Source organism: Mobula birostris, chromosome 18 (assembly GCF_030028105.1).
Source record: "Mobula birostris isolate sMobBir1 chromosome 18, sMobBir1.hap1, whole genome shotgun sequence".
Classification (NCBI taxonomy): Eukaryota; Metazoa; Chordata; class Chondrichthyes; order Myliobatiformes; family Myliobatidae; genus Mobula; species Mobula birostris.
Genome location: NC_092387.1, coordinates 30,525,510 through 30,543,857, shown reverse-complemented (window position 1 = coordinate 30,543,857; position 18,348 = coordinate 30,525,510). Strand labels below are relative to the sequence as shown.

General features: G+C 48.7%; 1 protein-coding gene across 1 annotated transcript in view; it reads left to right on the top strand.

Annotated features, from left to right (window-relative positions):
• LOC140212023 (polyunsaturated fatty acid 5-lipoxygenase-like) overlaps positions 1-18,348 on the top strand; it is an 88,444-nt gene that overhangs the window by 32,039 nt on the left and 38,057 nt on the right. The window contains exon 4 of the mRNA XM_072282392.1: positions 2,591-2,713. Within this exon, the coding sequence (XP_072138493.1) occupies positions 2,591-2,713 (123 nt within the window). The remainder of the gene's footprint in view (positions 1-2,590; positions 2,714-18,348) is intronic.

The window sequence follows — 18,348 nt, the reverse complement described above, 5'->3', positions numbered from 1 at the left end:
GTACAAACACTTGTTGGCGCTGTAAAGTAAGTTGTATATTTGATCCAGCAGGATCTAATATACACCTTTTTTTGTTTTATTAGCAATAACAGTCCCACAAGAGCATCAAACAAGGGCATTTATTCTAATACAAACAACAAAGGAACAAGTAAATGTGATGCTTGTGCCTTAGTTTCATGTGATGATGTCACAATGTTCCCTGACTGGTTGACTTATTTACATAGCACACACATACATAAAGCTGGTCTCTGTCTGAAATAAGCATGGATAAGCATCTTTCAGAGTTGCATCCTCTAATTATAGATTCACTCCCATTGACTGGCTTCAGCAGTCACTTCACTTCCCAGTCTCTGCCTCTGTGCTTGTTCCTGAAACTGTGCAACTTGAAACCCTATTTTTAACTTGCTGCTCTTGCACAGCCAATGATTGGAATAGATAGAATCTATCTTGCTTGTCTCTCCTGGGCCAGTGGGTGTGCCTCTTGCTGTGAGCTCCTGACCTACAGGGAGCACTTCCAATGTGATTACCACTATGGACCAAGAATCTTTTCAGGCCACGAATCTGGACTTTTTCATTGCCGTTGCAGAGTTTTGAAGTTGCTGTCTGTTGATTTCTGCTTCTCATTCCCTGAAACATCATCTTTTCTGATTCATTTTCTGTCTGTCAGCTCTCCTCTCTAAGTTAGGCTGTACCAGCCTCAACCATACGTGAAGGTGATGTTGGCTTAACACTCTACTGAGTAAAAGCAGTAGTGGTGTGCTTGATGATAGGTTATCTAAGCAGAAATTAACTCCTGGGATTTAACTGAGATTCTAAATTCCTCACAGAAACCAGCGAGATTCCTATTGACCTGAGCACAGAAAATGTGGTCACACCTGTCAAGAAGAGCGGTGATGAAAAATACCTCCCAATGATAATCCTGTGGGTCTAACACCAGTAGGAAGGAAGTAATTGGAGAAAACGCTGAGGGGCAGTATTTATAATGGAATGATGGGGTCCAATCAGCAACATCTACCATGGCTTTGTCAAGGGATAAATCCTGTCTGACCAGTGCAATGGAAATTTTTGAAGCGGTAACCAAGTGTATTCATGAGATCAAAGCAATAGGTGTGGTTTGCAAGGACCTCAGAAAGGCTTTGGACATGGGAGACCTGCTGAAAATGTTAGGGCACATGCAATGCGGGGCAATTTGCAAACTTGATCCAAAATTGGCTCAGTAGTAGGTAGAGAGTGATGGAAGAAAGTTATTTTTGTGATTGGATCAACACACATCAAAGTAGCTGGTGAACGCAGCAGGCCAGGCAGCATCTCTAGGAAGAGGTACAGTCGACGTTTCAGGCCGAGACCCTTCGTCAGGACTGAAACGTCGACTGTACCTCTTCTTAGAGATGCTGCCTGGCCTGCTGCGTTCACCAGCTACTTTGATGTGTGTTGCTTGAATTTACAGCATCTGCAGAATTCCTGTTGTTTTTGTGATTGGATGCCTGGTTATAGTGGTGTTCATCAGGAATTGGTGCTGAGATGCTTGCTATTTGTAATATACTGTATGTGAATGCTTTGGGATGTAGATGTAGAAGGCACGATCAGTAGGTTCACAGATGGCACAAAGATTGGCAGAGTCATGAATAGTGCCATAGGACACAGAGTGGTATAGATTTGTTGGTGGAATGGTGGAATGAAATAAGTGGTGCATGGAATTTAATTCAGATAAATGTGAGGTGATGTATTTTGTGAGGCTAGTGGAGCTAGGACACACATCATGAATGGTAGGGTCCTAGGGAGGACTGATGAACTGAGTAACCTTTGAGTACAAGTCTAGAGATGACTGAAGGTGACAGGAGATGTAGATAATGTGATTGGGAAGGCTTATGGGATACAGGGCTTCATTAATTAGGATATTGAAATGTAAAAGAAAGGTGTTTATGCTGTAAAGCTTTGGATAGTGCTCAATTTGATTACTGTGTGCAGGTCTGGGAACCACATCATAAGGTGTAGAGAAGATTGATGGGTATCTATCTAACAGTGGACTTGCTTAACCTTCAGTCGGCAACTGAGGCTCCAGGATCTGTTTTCTGTCAACACACATAAAATGCTGGAGGAGCTCAGCAGGTCAGGCAGCATCTATGGTGGGAATTAGACAGTAGACATTTTGAAGGGTCTCAGCCTGAAACATCAACAGTTTATTTCCATTCACAGACCCCATGAGATTAGAATATTTTGCTGCTGAATATGCAACACTGACTTTCTCCCAATGTGTGTAAGTACATCACATAATTCTATACAATCTGCACAGATTCAATCTGTTTGCCAGCTTCCTTATGCTGTGTTGGAGCAATGTGTAGAGTTCATGTCTCCACACCACAGGAAGGAAGTGAGAACACCAGGGAGGGAGCAGAGAAGATCTACCAGGATGTTGCAGGAGCTGCAGATTTGAGGGCCACGTCATTCTGAAAGATCTGAGGACGGCATGCAAAATCCATGCAGCCTCTGTCTTCCCAAACCCCTCCTAATGTACCGTCCTCTTTCTATTTGTGCTCCCCCCTCCTCTCAGTCACGTCTCCCCACTGTGTGCCTGTTTTGTTTGTTACAGGTGGAAGGAATGGCATCCGGGTTTCCCGCTGAGCATTGATGCACATTTCCACAGTGATTTACCTCGAGACATCCAGTTTGACACCGAGAAAGGAGTGGACTTTGTGCTCAATTACTCAAAAGCGTGAGTAGGCATGGTCTTTCCATCTATCTCCAAGTGGATCTCAGTGCGGGGCACCTCAGTACCTTTTTCCAGGGGTTCCCAACCTGGGGTATGGACCCCTTGTTTAATGGTATTGGTACGTGGCATAAAAAAGGTTGGGACCCGACTTTAGGCACAATAACCTATTTTCATCTGCGCTGGTTAAGGGAATACCATTCAGTGATCCAGTGTAACATCATCCCTAACTGAATGTCCTGGCTACATTCATAGTTTTCCAGAGACAACAGATACTTTGGTGTTGTACCCAAGTTATCTCTGCATGTCATAGAATCACGGAGAGATACATTACATAAACCAGCCCTTCAGCCCATCATGTCCCTGCTGACCACCAACCACCTATTTACACTAACCCCACATTATCCCATTTTATATTAGAAAATAGAACATAGGGGCTGGCTGGTGGCGCAATGACATTGGCGCTGGACCCGGGAGTGGAGGTTCCCGGGTTCGAAACTAGTCGGGTCTGCTCCCGTGTACGTTTTCCATCCATGCCAGCTTGAGCGTCGAGGTCGCAACTCGACCTCGTAAAGGGAAAAATACTGCGAAGTGTCTGTGTGAGGAGGGGCGCGCCACACAGTCTCTCTCTCTGTCTCTCGCTCCATGCCTTGTAAAAAGCCATGATGAAGATCTCATCACGGACGCACGTACGCACACACAGACACACACGAACAGACGCGCACACACGCACACACACACGCACGCACACAGACTCGCATGCATGCAGGTGCACGCCAAAAAAAAGAAAGTAGAACATGGAGCACTACAGCACAGTGCAGGCTCTTCTGCCTAAGATATTGTGCTGACCTTTTTAAGTCAAGTCACTTTTTATTGTCATTGCGACCATAACTGCTGGTACAGTACACAGTAAAAACGAGACAAAGTTTTTCAGGACCATTGTGTTACATGACCAATACAAAAACTACATTGAACTACATAAAAAACAGCACAAAACTGCACTAGACTACAGACCTACCCAGGACTGCATAAAGTGCACAAAACAGTGCAGGCATTACAATAAATAATAAACAAGACAATATGCACAGTAGAGGGCAGTAGGTTGGTGTCAGTCCAGGCTCTGGGTATTGAGGAGTCTGATGACTTGGGGGAAGAAACTGTTACATAGTCTGGTCGTGAGAGCCTGAATGCTTCGGTGCCTTTTGCCAGATGGCAGGAGGGAGAAGAGTTTGTATGAGGGGTGCGTGGGGTCCTTCATAATGCTGTTTGCTTTACGGGTGCAGTGTGTAGTATAAATGTCTGTAATGGTGGGAAGAGAGACCCTGCTGATCTTCTCAGCTGACCTCACTATCCGCTGCAGGATCTTGCGATCGGAGACGGTGCAATTTCCGAACCAGGCAGTGATGCAGCTGCTCAGGATGCTCTCACACTCCATTTGTTCTGACATGGCACTTCATTTTTCTATCATCCATGTGCCTTTCTAAGAGTTTCTTTAGTGCCCCAAATGTATCAGTCTCCTGGTAAGGATGTTCCACACACTCACACAGTGTGTGTGGGGGGAGGGGGGAGGAAAAACATCCCTTCTGACATCCCCTGGACTTTGTTCCATCCACCTTAAAATGATGCCCCCAGTATTCACCACTTTCGCCCTGGAAAAAAGTCGCTGTCTATCCACTCAATCTATACCTCTTAACGCCTTGTACATCTCTATCAAATCACCTGTTACCCTCCTTCACTCCAAAGAGAAAAGCCCTAGCTCACTTAATCTATCCCCGTAAGACATGTTCTCCAATCCAGGCAGCCTCAGGGTAAATCTCTTCTGCTGAACACAATAATCTGAAGTTTTGTTCAACCAGAGTTTTATAGATCTCCAACATTACCTCACGGTTCTTGAACTCAATTCCCTGACTAATGAGGGCCAACACACTATACACTTTCTTAACCAGGCACGTTTTGGTACGAAAGGGTTGTTATTCGGTACTGACGTTGAGTGGATATCAGTGAACGTATGGCCTGTTCACAATATTTTATCTTGAAGGCAATGACAGTGGTATTGAAGATGGGCATTTAAGGCCCACTAATTTGTCAGTGCCTATTTACAGCAGTGCCTGGTCAAAATGACACCAGTTTCTGGCAGTTTGCAAAAGCTCTGGGGGAAATAAAGTTACTGAGTCGGTCTTCCAGTTCCAGGAAAATGCTAGAGGAGATGCTGTGAAACCCCAGGGTGTTTGGGGAAAGGAGGGATGGTCAGTGCTCGAAATTGGAACATCATCCATGGGTCGCTGCCGGAGTCCATTGTGCTTTCCAATGCCAGAAGGTGTGCTCACTGATCACCACACCCTGGGCTCAGGGGCATCACTGGGTCGGATGAAAGAGCAGCGGTTGCTATATCTCCAAGTGTCCACAGGCGAGAACTACTATCCCCTGTCACAGAGCATAGCAATGGCCCTTCATTCCGCCATCTTCATACTGAGCGTACACCCATCTATCAAGTACCTATCTATACTAGTCACATTTACTCGCAGTTTCCTTGTGGCCTTGGTGTTTTAAGGGATTGAGTAAATTACTCAGCTGTCGCTGGGGTCTCTGACTCAATCACCCTCTCAGGTAGTACGTTCAGTTGCCAGCCACCTTCCGGTGAAGTTCTAGTTTAGTGGTAGGGCTTTCCTCTTTGGAGCGATGGAGAATGAGAGTTGATGATAGACGTGTATAAGATTATAGATATAGTGGAGGGCCAGTGCCCATCATGACAGTGGCCAATATCAGCGAGAGCTGTTATTGAAGTGAGTGGAAAAAAGTTGAGGGGTGATGTCAGAGGAAGCCTTTTTTTCACAGAGGGTAGTGGTAGAGGCGGATACATTAGAGACTTTTAAGAGACTCTTAAATAGGCACATGGATGACAGCAAAAATGGAGGGTTATGGTCTGTGTAGGAGGGAAGGGTAGATTGATTGTGGTGTACGCTAAAATATTGGCACAACATCATGAACTAAAGGACTGTGTATACTGTGCTCTCCTGTTCTATGTATGTTCTAGGTCACCTATCCTGCTACTTTAAACCTATGCCCTTTGGCTATAGACAGCTCTTTGAAGGAAAAAGTCTTTCACTATCTACAATCTCTCTACCCCTTAGCCTTCTTTACTTCATGGAGCACAAACACAGCCTCCAGAGTCTCCTCAAAACTGAAATGCTTGAAGCAAGGCAGCATACTCTGTACGCGACCCAGTGCAGTCACATCCTTCCTGTTTTATGGTGATAGAACGGCACACAGTTCTCCAGCTGTGGCCTAACCAATAGTTGTATTGTACGTGACCTCCCAGTTCTTAGATTGCCAGCTGGTGAAGGCACGTATCTCCTACACGTCCCACTCCGCTCACTGTGGTGTTCCTCTTGCCACATGTGAACAGGAAGTTCACTGAAAACACAGTAACACGGACGTGGCAAACACTGTCCCATTACATCTCCTTCATTACAGCCAGTAGCGTCCATTAGCTCTGGCCTGCTAGAACCGGGTGAGGTTGCTCAGACTTTTTGCCACCACTCTCTGCGTCTTTGTAAGCTGATGTACTTCTGGAGAAGACTGTCTGCTGGGAAAGAAGCAGAGCCCAGGGTCTGGGAAGCTAGTGTGGAGGATGCTCTTGTGGTGATAGACGCACTTGCTATGGCGCAGTGGTGGCAGGAAGTGCAGTAGGAACGTGAGACACGTTGTCACCATGGGCAGCTCATTGCAGAGGCTTGGAATGGTACTGAGCCAATCAGAGTGCTGGGCGTTGCTCTAACGCAGCAAGGTGCAAGAGTTATTTGGCTATTCTGACCATTTTTCCAGTTCCCCTGATCTTTGAGAATCCGTTAGATCAAACGCTGAAACACTTTGACAAGTCAGCGTTCAGCTGGCTATGAAGGGCCAGAAAGGGAGAGGGCTTGTGAAAGGGTCTGGTTTCAGTTCTGCAAAAGTGAGGTGAAGAGGGGCCAGTCTGCTTACTGTGAATAGTATTTGGAATCCAGCTACGGCACAGGCAACTTCCCCAGTTTCAGGAATAGCAGTTAGGGCAGGAAATAGAGGGTGTTTTACTGTGGCAGGGTGCAGTCTCAGTACAAGCGTGAATAATCCTGAATGTCGGCAGTGGAAAGTCTCCAGTCACTGCCCCTGCACACATCCCATAATATTCCAAACATGGCATCAGCGGTAAAGCCGCTGTGTACTTCTGATGACAGATAATGGGAGGCGGTGGGGTTTAGAGAGCAGTCGAGTTGTAGGAGTGTCTGGCCTAATTGTGGATAGTTACCGTGCAGCAGGACAGGAAGAGGAGAGCGTGAGAGTCAGGCTGATGCACAAACGTTTACAGAAGTCCCAGTCAGTGCTCTGAGCTGGAGGTGATTATCGATAGGTGGGTCACAGAGTGGGTTTCTGTATGGAGTCAGCGTCCTAACAATTGTGAGATCTGAAACTTCTGAGGCTTACTTTGTCAATAACTCCTTGCCTGAGCAGACTTTCAGAAGAAGCTTCAGATACACATTGGGCCCACTAGCAAATGTAGATCTAACCCCAGTTTCAGGCTTGGGTGGTGTAGTGTTTTTCACAAGTGCAATAAAACAAAGTGTTTAAAGATTAAATGAGGACATAGTTTTTTGCAAGACGCAATATAACCTACCAAGCTCCAAGCTCCCAGTAGAACAGGGGTTCCCAACCTCTTTTATGCCATGGACCAATGCCATTAAACATTCCCAGAACTAGAGCCTGCTTCAATCGGCATTACAAAACGTCAAGTATGTAACTCTCCTGTCATCAGCTCACAGGAGACCCACATACAAAGTATACAGTATCAGCAGGATTGTGACCTTTTTCACAAGTTCAAGATTATTGTCATCTGACTGTATATACAACCAACGAAACAACATTCCTCCAGATCATGGTGCACCCACACAACGTACATCACACAAACTAAAAGGCAGAGTACAGGGTTAACAGTACAGTAAACAGCTCGCTATTCTGGTGACAAGACCTCAGCGGTGGCAGGGTATTCATTAGTCTCAGAGCCTGAAGGAAGAAGCTGTTACCCAGTCTTTTTAATCTGTATCTCTCCTACACATTTCAGCAAAGTACAAGTGACATCAATAGGTACACTTCACATAGTTATGATTGGCTTTCTTTTGAGTCCTGTAATTGGATTCCCCCAGGTCTGTTGTTGAATTAACTTTGGGACTGTTTTGTTCTGGATCTGACCAAGTCTGTTTCAAGTCCAACCATGTCTGTTTCTTTGCCAGACTTGGTAGGATTAGATGCTTTTCTGAAGTCTACACAGGATCCAACTTGAACACAACTGCAGAATGGAGTGGGTCACCACCCAAGCCCACAGAGAATTGCTGTACAGTTAAAGCCCACTTCCAGTGCCCAGCTGGGAGGAGGGGTGAAGCAAAGGTGTAACGGCAAGGAGCAGGAGGACAGGAAGAAGCTGGCAGTGTTCAACTGGGGCTTCACCTGTGATGTCCCATCTTCCTGCTCCTCCACCCCGCCCCCTTGCTCTCCTCAGCCCGTGTCTCGTACCCCGATTCTTCCCAGCCTGCATGCTGCTCTTCCACTAGTGTCAGCTACCGTTTGCCGTTGGCAAGGCTGTGTAACATGTGGCAACTGATGGGGGTAAGTGGTGGGTGAACTGGTGGGGTGAGCGACGAAAGACGAGCGGTGAGGGCAGGGTTAATGGTGGGGAGGGTGAGTGGAATGAACTGGTGGCGGGGATTCTAGCAGCGTTCCTGCTGAGGCCCAATGGAATGAGAACATCAGCAGCTCGGTGCTGGGGAAAGCACTCAGAATCAGGTTTTGTTGTCACTGATACATCATGAAATCAGTGCATCAAGAAATTATGATAAGTTGCAATGAGAAATATGGTATATTTAAAAATAAATACAGAGTGAATAAAGAGAGCTGAGTAGAAAGGTAGTGTTCAAGGGTTCATGGACTGTTTACAAAATTTGATGGGTGGAAGAAGATACTCTAAAACATTGAGTGTGGGTCCTCCAGCTTCTGTACGTTCTCCCTGGTGGTAGTAATGAGAAGAGGGCACGTTCTGGATGGTGAGGGTCCTTCGTAATGGAAGTCGCCTTCTCGAGGCACCACCTTTTGAAGGTGTTACGCTCTAAGTTATAGCACATGTTGGGACTTTGGAAGGTGACTGATAGGTTGCAGTGAATTTAGATCCATCAGATAGCAGAGGGTGTATTTGAGTAGCTTACTGATGGTCTGACTACACACAAATTTAGGAAGGAGTTGTTCACATAAATGCACCATTCCTGGTGACACGTCTCTCTGCTTTGTCTTCATTGATGAGGGCCTCGGCCTTTCCTCCTTCAGCTGTAGCACCCTAGCAGCCATCTTGATATCAAGGGCTTCTATGTGTCGATGCACAAACAAATAACTGCATTGTTTCAGCTTCATGCTGTGCGTTTGACTACTGCACTCGTGGTACCTCATAGATCATCCTGGTTATACAAATATTGATCCATTTCTTGCAAGATTTTACCCATCATGGACTTTGGTAAAGCTTTGAAAAAGGTCCCGCATGGTCGGCTGATCCAGAGGGTTAAGATCTATGGACACTTGATGCATTCAATTCAAAGCAGTCAAAGGGGTACATCAGTTTGGAAATATGGGCAGAGCAATGGAATATGGAGTTTGGATAAGTATGAGGTGTTTCACATCAGGAAGTGAAAAGTATACAGTTGATAGCAGGAGCCTTGGCAGCATTGGTGTACAATGGGAGTTTGGAAGGTAAGTGGATAAGGTGGGAAAGAAGGTGTGTCACATACTTGCCCTCATTGATTGTGGAACTAAATATAGAAGTTGGAACTTCTGCCCGACAGAAGTTCTGTTAGGAGAAAGGTTCTGCTGAGTATTTTTGTTGAGCGCGGTAGGCACTCCAATTTTGCGAATATCCCTACAGCAGAACACAGTGAATATTATCCACTATCTGAGTCTTCCCCGCAGAGCTGCATGGTTCTCCTTATCCAAATGACACATTCACTCTGAGCAGTCTCCACAAATTCATGCATGCTTCTCCAATTCCTTCTCAGTTGTGTACTTAGGCATTAATGGTAGTGATCTGGGCCCGTGACAGACATGTCTGCTCTGAGTGTGCATAATGCACCTTTCTCCTATCAGCGTGCAGATTGTACCCTCTTCCCGTGAGTCTGCAGATTGTACGCTCCTGTGAGTGTGTAGATTGTACGCTCCTCCTGTGACAGTGCAGATTGTACCCTCCTGTGGGTGTGTAGATTGTACGCTCCTCCTGTGAGTGTGCAGATTGTACCCTCTGACTGTGAGTGTGCAGATTGTACCTCCTCCTGTGAGTGTGTAGATTGTACCCTCCTGTGAGTGTACAGATTGTACCCCCCTCCTGTGAGTGTGTAGATTGTACCCTCCTGTGAGTGTACAGATTGTACCCTCCTCCTGTGAGTGTGCAGACTGTCCCCTCCACCCGTTAGTGTGTAGATTGTACCTCCTCCTGTGAGTGTACAGATTGTACCCTCCTGTGAGTGTACAGATTGTACCCTCCTGTGAGTGTGTAGATTGTCCCCTCCTGTGACAGTGCAGATTGTACCCTCCTCCTGTGAGTGTACAGATTGTACCCTCCTGTGAGTCTGCAAATTGTACGTCCTCCTGTGAGTGTGCAGATTGTACCCTCCTGTGAGTGTGCAGATTGTACGCTCCTCCTGTGAGTGTGCAGATTGTACCCTCCTCCTGTGAGTGTGCAGATTGTACCCTCCTGTGAGTGTGCAGATTGTACCCTCCTGTGAGTGTGCAGATTGTACCCTCCTGTGAGTGTGCAGATTGTACCCTCCTCCTGTGGGTGTGCAGATTGTCCCCTCCTCCTGTGAGTGTACAGATTGTACCTCCTCCTGTGAGTGTGCAGATTGTACCCTCCTGTGAGTGTGCAGATTGTACCCTCCTGTGAGTGTGCAGATTGTACCCTCCTGTGAGTGTGCAGATTGTACCCTCCTCCTGTGAGTGTGCAGATTGTACCCTCCTCCTGTGAGTGTGCAGATTGTACCCTCCTGTGAGTGTGTAGATTGTACCCTCCTCCTGTGAGTGTGCAGATTGTACCCTCCTGTGAGTGTGTAGATTGTACCTCCTCCTGTGAGTGTGCAGATTGTACCCTCCTCCTGTGAGTGTGCAGATTGTACCCTCCTCCTGTGAGTGTACAGATTGTACCCTCCTCCTGTGAGTGTGTAGATTGTACCTCCTCCTGTGAGTGTACAGATTGTACCTCCTCCTGTGAGTGTGCAGATTGTACCCTCCTGTGAGTGTACAGATTGTACCCTCCTCCTGTGAGTGTGCAGATTGTACCCTCCTCCTGTGAGTGTACAGATTGTACCCTCCTCCTGTGAGTGTGTAGATTGTACCTCCTCCTGTGGGTGTGTAGATTGTACCCTCCTGTGAGTGTGCAGATTGTACCCTCCTCCTGTGGGTGTGCAGATTGTCCCCTCCTCCTGTGAGTGTACAGATTGTACCTCCTCCTGTGAGTGTGCAGATTGTACCCTCCTGTGAGTGTGCAGATTGTACCTCCTCCTGTAAGTGTGCAGATTGTCCCCTCCTCCTGTGAGTGTACAGATTGTCCCCTCCTCCTGTGAGTGTGCAGATTGTACCCTCCTCCTGTGAGTGTGTAGATTGTACCCTCCTCCTGTGAGTGTGCAGATTGTTCCCTCCTCCTGTGACAGTGCAGATTGTACCCTCCTCCTGTGAGTGTGCAGATTGTACCCTCCAACTGTGAGTGTGCAGATTGTACCCTCCTGTGAGTGTGCAGATTGTCCCCTCCTCCTGTGAGTGTGCAGATTGTACCCTCCTGTGAGTGTACAGATTGTACCCTCCTGTGAGTGTGTAGATTGTACCCTCCTGTGAGTGTACAGATTGTACGCTCCTCCTGTGAGTGTGCATATTGTACCCTCCTCCTGTGGGTGTGCAGATTGTACCCTCCTCCTGTGAGTGTGCAGATTGTACCCTCCTGTGAGTGTACAGATTGTACCTCCTCCTGTAAGTGTACAGATTGTACGCTCCTCCTGTGAGTGTGCAGATTGTACCCTCCTCCTGTGGGTGTGTAGATTGTACCCTCCTCCTGTGAGTGTGTAGATTGTACCCTCCTCCTGTGAGTGTACAGATTGTACCCTCCTCCTGTGAGTGTGCAGACTGTCCCCTCCTCCTGTGGGTGTGCAGATTGTACCCTCCTCCTGTGAGTGTACAGATTGTACCTCCTCCTGTGACTGTGCAGATTGTCCCCTCCTCCTGTGGGTGTGTAGATTGTACCCTCCTCCTGTGAGTGTGCAGATTGTACCCTCCTCCTGTGAGTGTACAGATTGTACCTCCTCCTGTGAGTGTGTAGATTGTACCTCCTCCTGTGAGTGTGTAGATTGTACCCTCCTGTGAGTGTACAGATTGTACCTCCTCCTGTGAGTGTGTAGATTGTACCTCCTCCTGTGACAGTGCAGATTGTACCCTCCTCCTGTGAGTGTGTAGATTGTACCCTCCTGTGGGTGTGTAGATTGTACCTCCTCCTGTGAGTGTGCAGATTGTACCCTCCTCCTGTGAGTGTGCAGATTGTACCTCCTCCTGTGAGTGTGTAGATTGTACCTCCTCCTGTGAGTGTGCAGATTGTACCCTCCTGTGAGTGTGCAGATTGTACCCTCCTCCTGTGAGTGTACAGATTGTACCTCCTCCTGTGACAGTGCAGATTGTACCTCCTCCTGTGAGTGTGTAGATTGTACCCTCCTGTGAGTGTGCAGATTGTACCTCCTCCTGTGAGTGTGCAGATTGTACCCTCCTGTGAGTGTGCAGATTGTACCCTCCTCCTGTGAGTGTGCAGATTGTACCCTCCTCCTGTGAGTGTGCAGATTGTACCCTCCTGTGAGTGTGCAGATTGTACCCTCCTGTGAGTGTACAGATTGTACCTCCTCCTGTGAGTCTGCAGATTGTCCCCTCCTCCTGTGACAGTGCAGATTGTACCCTCCAACTGTGAGTGTGCAGATTGTACCCTCCTGTGAGTGTGCAGATTGTCCCCTCCTCCTGTGAGTGTGCAGATTGTACCCTCCTGTGAGTGTACAGATTGTACGCTCCTCCTGTGAGTGTGCAGATTGTACCCTCCTCCTGTGGGTGTGCAGATTGTACCCTCCTCCTGTGAGTGTGCAGATTGTACCCTCCTGTGAGTGTACAGATTGTACCTCCTCCTGTAAGTGTACAGATTGTACGCTCCTCCTGTGAGTGTGCAGATTGTACCCTCCTGTGAGTGTGCAGATTGTACCCTCCTCCTGTGAGTGTGCAGATTGTACCCTCCTCCTGTGAGTGTACAGATTGTACCCTCCTGTGAGTGTGCAGATTGTACCCTCCTCCTGTGAGTGTGCAGATTGTACCCTCCTCCTGTGAGTGTGCAGATTGTACCCTCCTCCTGTGAGTGTGCAGACTGTCCCCTCCTCCTGTGGGTGTGCAGATTGTACCCTCCTCCTGTGAGTGTACAGATTGTACCTCCTCCTGTGACTGTGCAGATTGTCCCCTCCTCCTGTGGGTGTGTAGATTGTACCCTCCTCCTGTGAGTGTGCAGATTGTACCCTCCTCCTGTGAGTGTACAGATTGTACCTCCTCCTGTGAGTGTGTAGATTGTACCTCCTCCTGTGAGTGTGTAGATTGTACCCTCCTGTGAGTGTACAGATTGTACCTCCTCCTGTGAGTGTGTAGATTGTACCTCCTCCTGTGACAGTGCAGATTGTACCCTCCTCCTGTGAGTGTGCAGATTGTACCTCCTCCTGTGAGTGTGCAGATTGTACCCTCCTGTGGGTGTGTAGATTGTACCTCCTCCTGTGAGTGTGCAGATTGTACCCTCCTCCTGTGAGTGTGCAGATTGTACCCTCCTCCTGTGAGTGTGCAGATTGTACCTCCTCCTGTGAGTGTGTAGATTGTACCCTCCTGTGAGTGTGCAGATTGTACCTCCTCCTGTGAGTGTGCAGATTGTACCCTCCTGTGAGTGTGCAGATTGTACCCTCCTCCTGTGAGTGTGCAGATTGTACCCTCCTCCTGTGAGTGTGCAGATTGTACCCTCCTCCTGTGAGTGTGCAGATTGTACCCTCCTCTGAGTGTGTAGATTGTACCCTCCTGTGGGTGTGTAGATTGTACCTCCTCCTGTGAGTGTGCAGATTGTACCCTCCTCCTGTGAGTGTGCAGATTGTACCCTCCTCCTGTGAGTGTGCAGATTGTACCTCCTCCTGTGAGTGTGTAGATTGTACCCTCCTGTGAGTGTGCAGATTGTACCTCCTCCTGTGAGTGTGCAGATTGTACCCTCCTGTGAGTGTGCAGATTGTACCCTCCTCCTGTGAGTGTGCAGATTGTACCCTCCTCCTGTGAGTGTGCAGATTGTACCCTCCTCCTGTGAGTGTGCAGATTGTACCCTCCTGTGACAGTGCAGACTGTACCCTCCTCCTGTGAGTGTGCAGATTGTACCTCCTCCTGTGAGTGTGCAGATTGTACCCTCCTGTGAGTGTACAGATTGTACCCTCCTCCCGTTAGTGTGTAGATTGTACCCTCCTCCTGTGAGTGTGCAGATTGTACCCTCCTGTGACAGTGCAGACTGTACCCTCCTCCTGTGAGTGTGCAGATTGTACCTCCTCCTGTGAGTGTGCAGATTGTACCCTCCTCCTGTGGGTGTGTAGATTGTACGCTCCTCCTGTGAGTGTGCAGATTGTACCCTCCTGTGGGTGTGTAGATTGTACCTCCTCCTGTGAGTGTGCAGATTGTACCCTCCTGTGGGTGTGTAGATTGTACGCTCCTCCTGTGAGTGTACAGATTGTACCTCCTCCTGTGGGTGTGCAGATTGTACCCTCCTGTGACTGTGCAGATTGTACCTCCTCCTGTGGGTGTGCAGATTGTACCCTCCTGTGGGTGTACAGATTGTACCCTCCTGTGAGTGTGCAGACTGTACCCTCCTGTGAGTGTGTAGATTGTACCCTCCTGTGAGTGTGCAGATTGTACCCTCTGACTGTGAGTGTGCAGATTGTACCCTCCTGTGGGTGTGCAGATTGTACGCTCCTCCTGTGAGTGTGCAGATTGTACCCTCCTCCTGTGAGTGTGCAGATTGTACCTCCTCCTGTGAGTGTGCAGATTGTACCCTCCTGTGAGTGTGTAGATTGTACCTCCTCCTGTGACTGTGCAGATTGTACCCTCCTGTGGGTGTGTAGATTGTACCTCCTCCTGTGAGTGTGCAGATTGTACGCTCCTCCTGTGAGTGTGTAGATTGTACCCTCCTCCTGTGAGTGTGCAGATTGTACCCTCCTCCTGTGAGTGTGCAGATTGTACCCTCCTCCTGTGAGTGTACAGATTGTACCCTCCTCCTGTGAGTGTGCAGATTGTACCCTCCTGTGGGTGTGTAGATTATACGCTCCTCCTGTGAGTGTGCAGATTGTACCCTCCTGTGAGTGTGCAGATTGTCCCCTCCTCCTGTGACAGTGCAGATTGTACCCTCCTGTGAGTGTGCAGATTGTACCTCCTCCTGTAAGTGTACAGATTGTACCCTCCTGTAAGTGTGCAGATTGTACCTCCTCCTGTAAGTGTACAGATTGTACCCTCCCGTGAGTGTGTAGATTGTACCTCCTCCTGTGAGTGTGCAGATTGTACCTCCTCCTGTGAGTGTGCAGATTGTACCTCCTCCTGTGACTGTGCAGATTGTCCCCTCCTCCTGTGAGTGTGCAGATTGTACCCTACTGTGAGTGTGCAGATTGTACCCTCCTCCTGTGAGTGTGCAGATTGTACCCTCCTCCTGTGAGTGTGCAGATTGTACCCTCCTGTGAGTGTGCAGATTGTACCCTCCTGTGGGTGTGTAGATTGTACCCTCCTCCTGTGAGTGTGCAGATTGTACCCTCCTGTGAGTGTGCAGATTGTACCCTCCTGTGAGTGTGCAGATTGTACCCCCCTCCTGTGAGTGTGTAGATTGTACCTCCTCCTGTGAGTGTGCAGATTGTACCCTCCTCCTGTGAGTGTGCAGATTGTAGCCCCCTCCTGTGAGTGTGCAGATTGTACCCTCCTCCTGTGAGTGTGCAGATTGTACCCTCCTGTGGGTGTGTAGATTGTACCTCCTCCTGTGAGTGTGTAGATTGTACCCTCCTCCTGTGAGTGTGCAGATTGTACCCTCCTGTGGGTGTGTAGATTGTACCTCCTCCTGTGAGTGTGCAGATTGTACCCTCCTGTGAGTGTGTAGATTGTACCTCCTCCTGTGAGTGTGCAGATTGTACCTCCTCCTGTGAGTGTGCAGATTGTACCCTCCTGTGAGTGTGCAGATTGTACCCTCCTGTGAGTGTGCAGATTGTACCTCCTCCTGTGAGTGTGCAGATTGTACCTCCTCCTGTGAGTGTGCAGATTGTACCTCCTCCTGTGAGTGTGCAGATTGTACCCTCCTGTGAGTGTGTAGATTGTACCTCCTCCTGTGAGTGTGCAGATTGTACCCTCCTGTGAGTGTGCAGATTGTACCTCCTCCTGTGAGTGTGCAGATTGTACCCTCCTCCTGTGAGTGTGCAGATTGTACCCTCCTGTGAGTGTGCAGACTGTCCCCTCCACCCGTTAGTGTGTAGATTGTACCTCCTCCTGTGAGTGTGCAGATTGTACCCTCCTCCTGTGAGTGTGCAGATTGTACCCTCCTGTGAGTGTGCAGATTGTACCCTCCTCCTGTGAGTGTGTAGATTGTACCTCCTCCTGTGAGTGTGCAGATTGTACCTCCTCCTGTGAGTGTACAGATTGTACCCTCCTCCTGTGAGTGTGCAGATTGTACCCTCCTCCTGTGAGTGTGTAGATTGTACCCTCCTGTGAGTGTGCAGATTGTACCCTCCTGTGGGTGTGCAGATTGTACCCTCCTCCTGTGAGTGTGCAGATTGTACCCTCCTGTGAGTGTGTAGATTGTACCCTCCTGTGAGTGTGCAGATTGTACCCCCCTCCTGTGAGTGTGTAGATTGTACCCTCCTGTGAGTGTGTAGATTGTACCTCCTCCTGTGACAGTGCAGATTGTACCCTCCTCCTGTGAGTGTGCAGATTGTACCCTCCTGTGAGTGTGCAGATTGTACCCTCCTGTGGGTGTGCAGATTGTACCCTCCTCCTGTGAGTGTGTAGATTGTACCCCCCTCCTGTGAGTGTGCAGATTGTACCCTCCTGTGGGTGTGCAGATTGTACCCTCCTCCTGTGGGTGTGCAGATTGTACCCTCCTCCTGTGACAGTGCAGATTGTACCCTCCTGTGAGTGTGCAGATTGTACCTCCTCCTGTAAGTGTACAGATTGTACGCTCCTCCTGTGAGTGTGCAGATTGTACCCTCCTCCTGTGAGTGTGCAGATTGTACCCTCCTCCTGTGAGTGTACAGATTGTACCCTCCTCCTGTGAGTGTGCAGATTGTACCCTCCTGTGAGTGTGCAGATTGTACCCTCCTGTGAGTGTACAGATTGTACCCTCCTGTGAGTGTGCAGATTGTACCTCCTCCTGTGAGTGTGTAGATTGTACCTCCTCCTGTGACTGTGCAGATTGTACCCTCCTCCTGTGGGTGTGTAGATTGTACCCTCCTGTGAGTGTGTAGATTGTACCTCCTCCTGTGAGTGTGCAGATTGTACCCTCCTCCTGTGAGTGTGCAGATTGTACCCTCCTGTGAGTGTGTAGATTGTACCTCCTCCTGTGACTGTGCAGATTGTACCCTCCTCCTGTGAGTGTGCAGATTGTACCCTCCTGTGAGTGTGCAGATTGTACCCTCCTGTGGGTGTGCAGATTGTACCTCCTCCTGTGAGTGTGCAGATTGTACCCTCCTGTGAGTGTGCAGATTGTACCTCCTCCTGTGAGTGTGCAGATTGTACCTCCTCCTGTGAGTGTACAGATTGTACCCTCCTCCCGTTAGTGTGTAGATTGTACCCTCCTCCTGTGAGTGTGCAGATTGTACCCTCCTCCCGTTAGTGTGTAGATTGTACCCTCCTCCTGTGAGTGTGCAGATTGTACCTCCTCCTGTGAGTGTGCAGATTGTACCTCCTCCTGTGAGTGTGCAGATTGTACCTCCTCCTGTGAGTGTGCAGATTGTACCCTCCTCCCGTTAGTGTGTAGATTGTACCCTCCTGTGAGTGTGCAGATTGTACCCTCCCGTTAGTGTGTAGATTGTACCCTCCTGTGAGTGTGCAGATTGTACCTCCTCCTGTGAGTGTGCAGATTGTACCCTCCCGTTAGTGTGTAGATTGTACCCTCCTCCTGTGAGTGTGCAGATTGTACCCTCCTGTGAGTGTGCAGATTGTACCCTCCTCCTGTGGGTGTGCAGATTGTCCCCTCCTCCTGTGAGTGTACAGATTGTACCTCCTCCTGTGAGTGTGCAGATTGTACCCTCCTGTGAGTGTGCAGATTGTACCTCCTCCTGTAAGTGTGCAGATTGTCCCCTCCTCCTGTGAGTGTACAGATTGTCCCCTCCTCCTGTGAGTGTGCAGATTGTACCCTCCTCCTGTGAGTGTACAGATTGTACCCTCCTCCTGTGAGTCTGCAGATTGTTCCCTCCTCCTGTGACAGTGCAGATTGTACCCTCCTCCTGTGAGTGTGCAGATTGTACCCTCCAACTGTGAGTGTGCAGATTGTACCCTCCTGTGAGTGTGCAGATTGTCCCCTC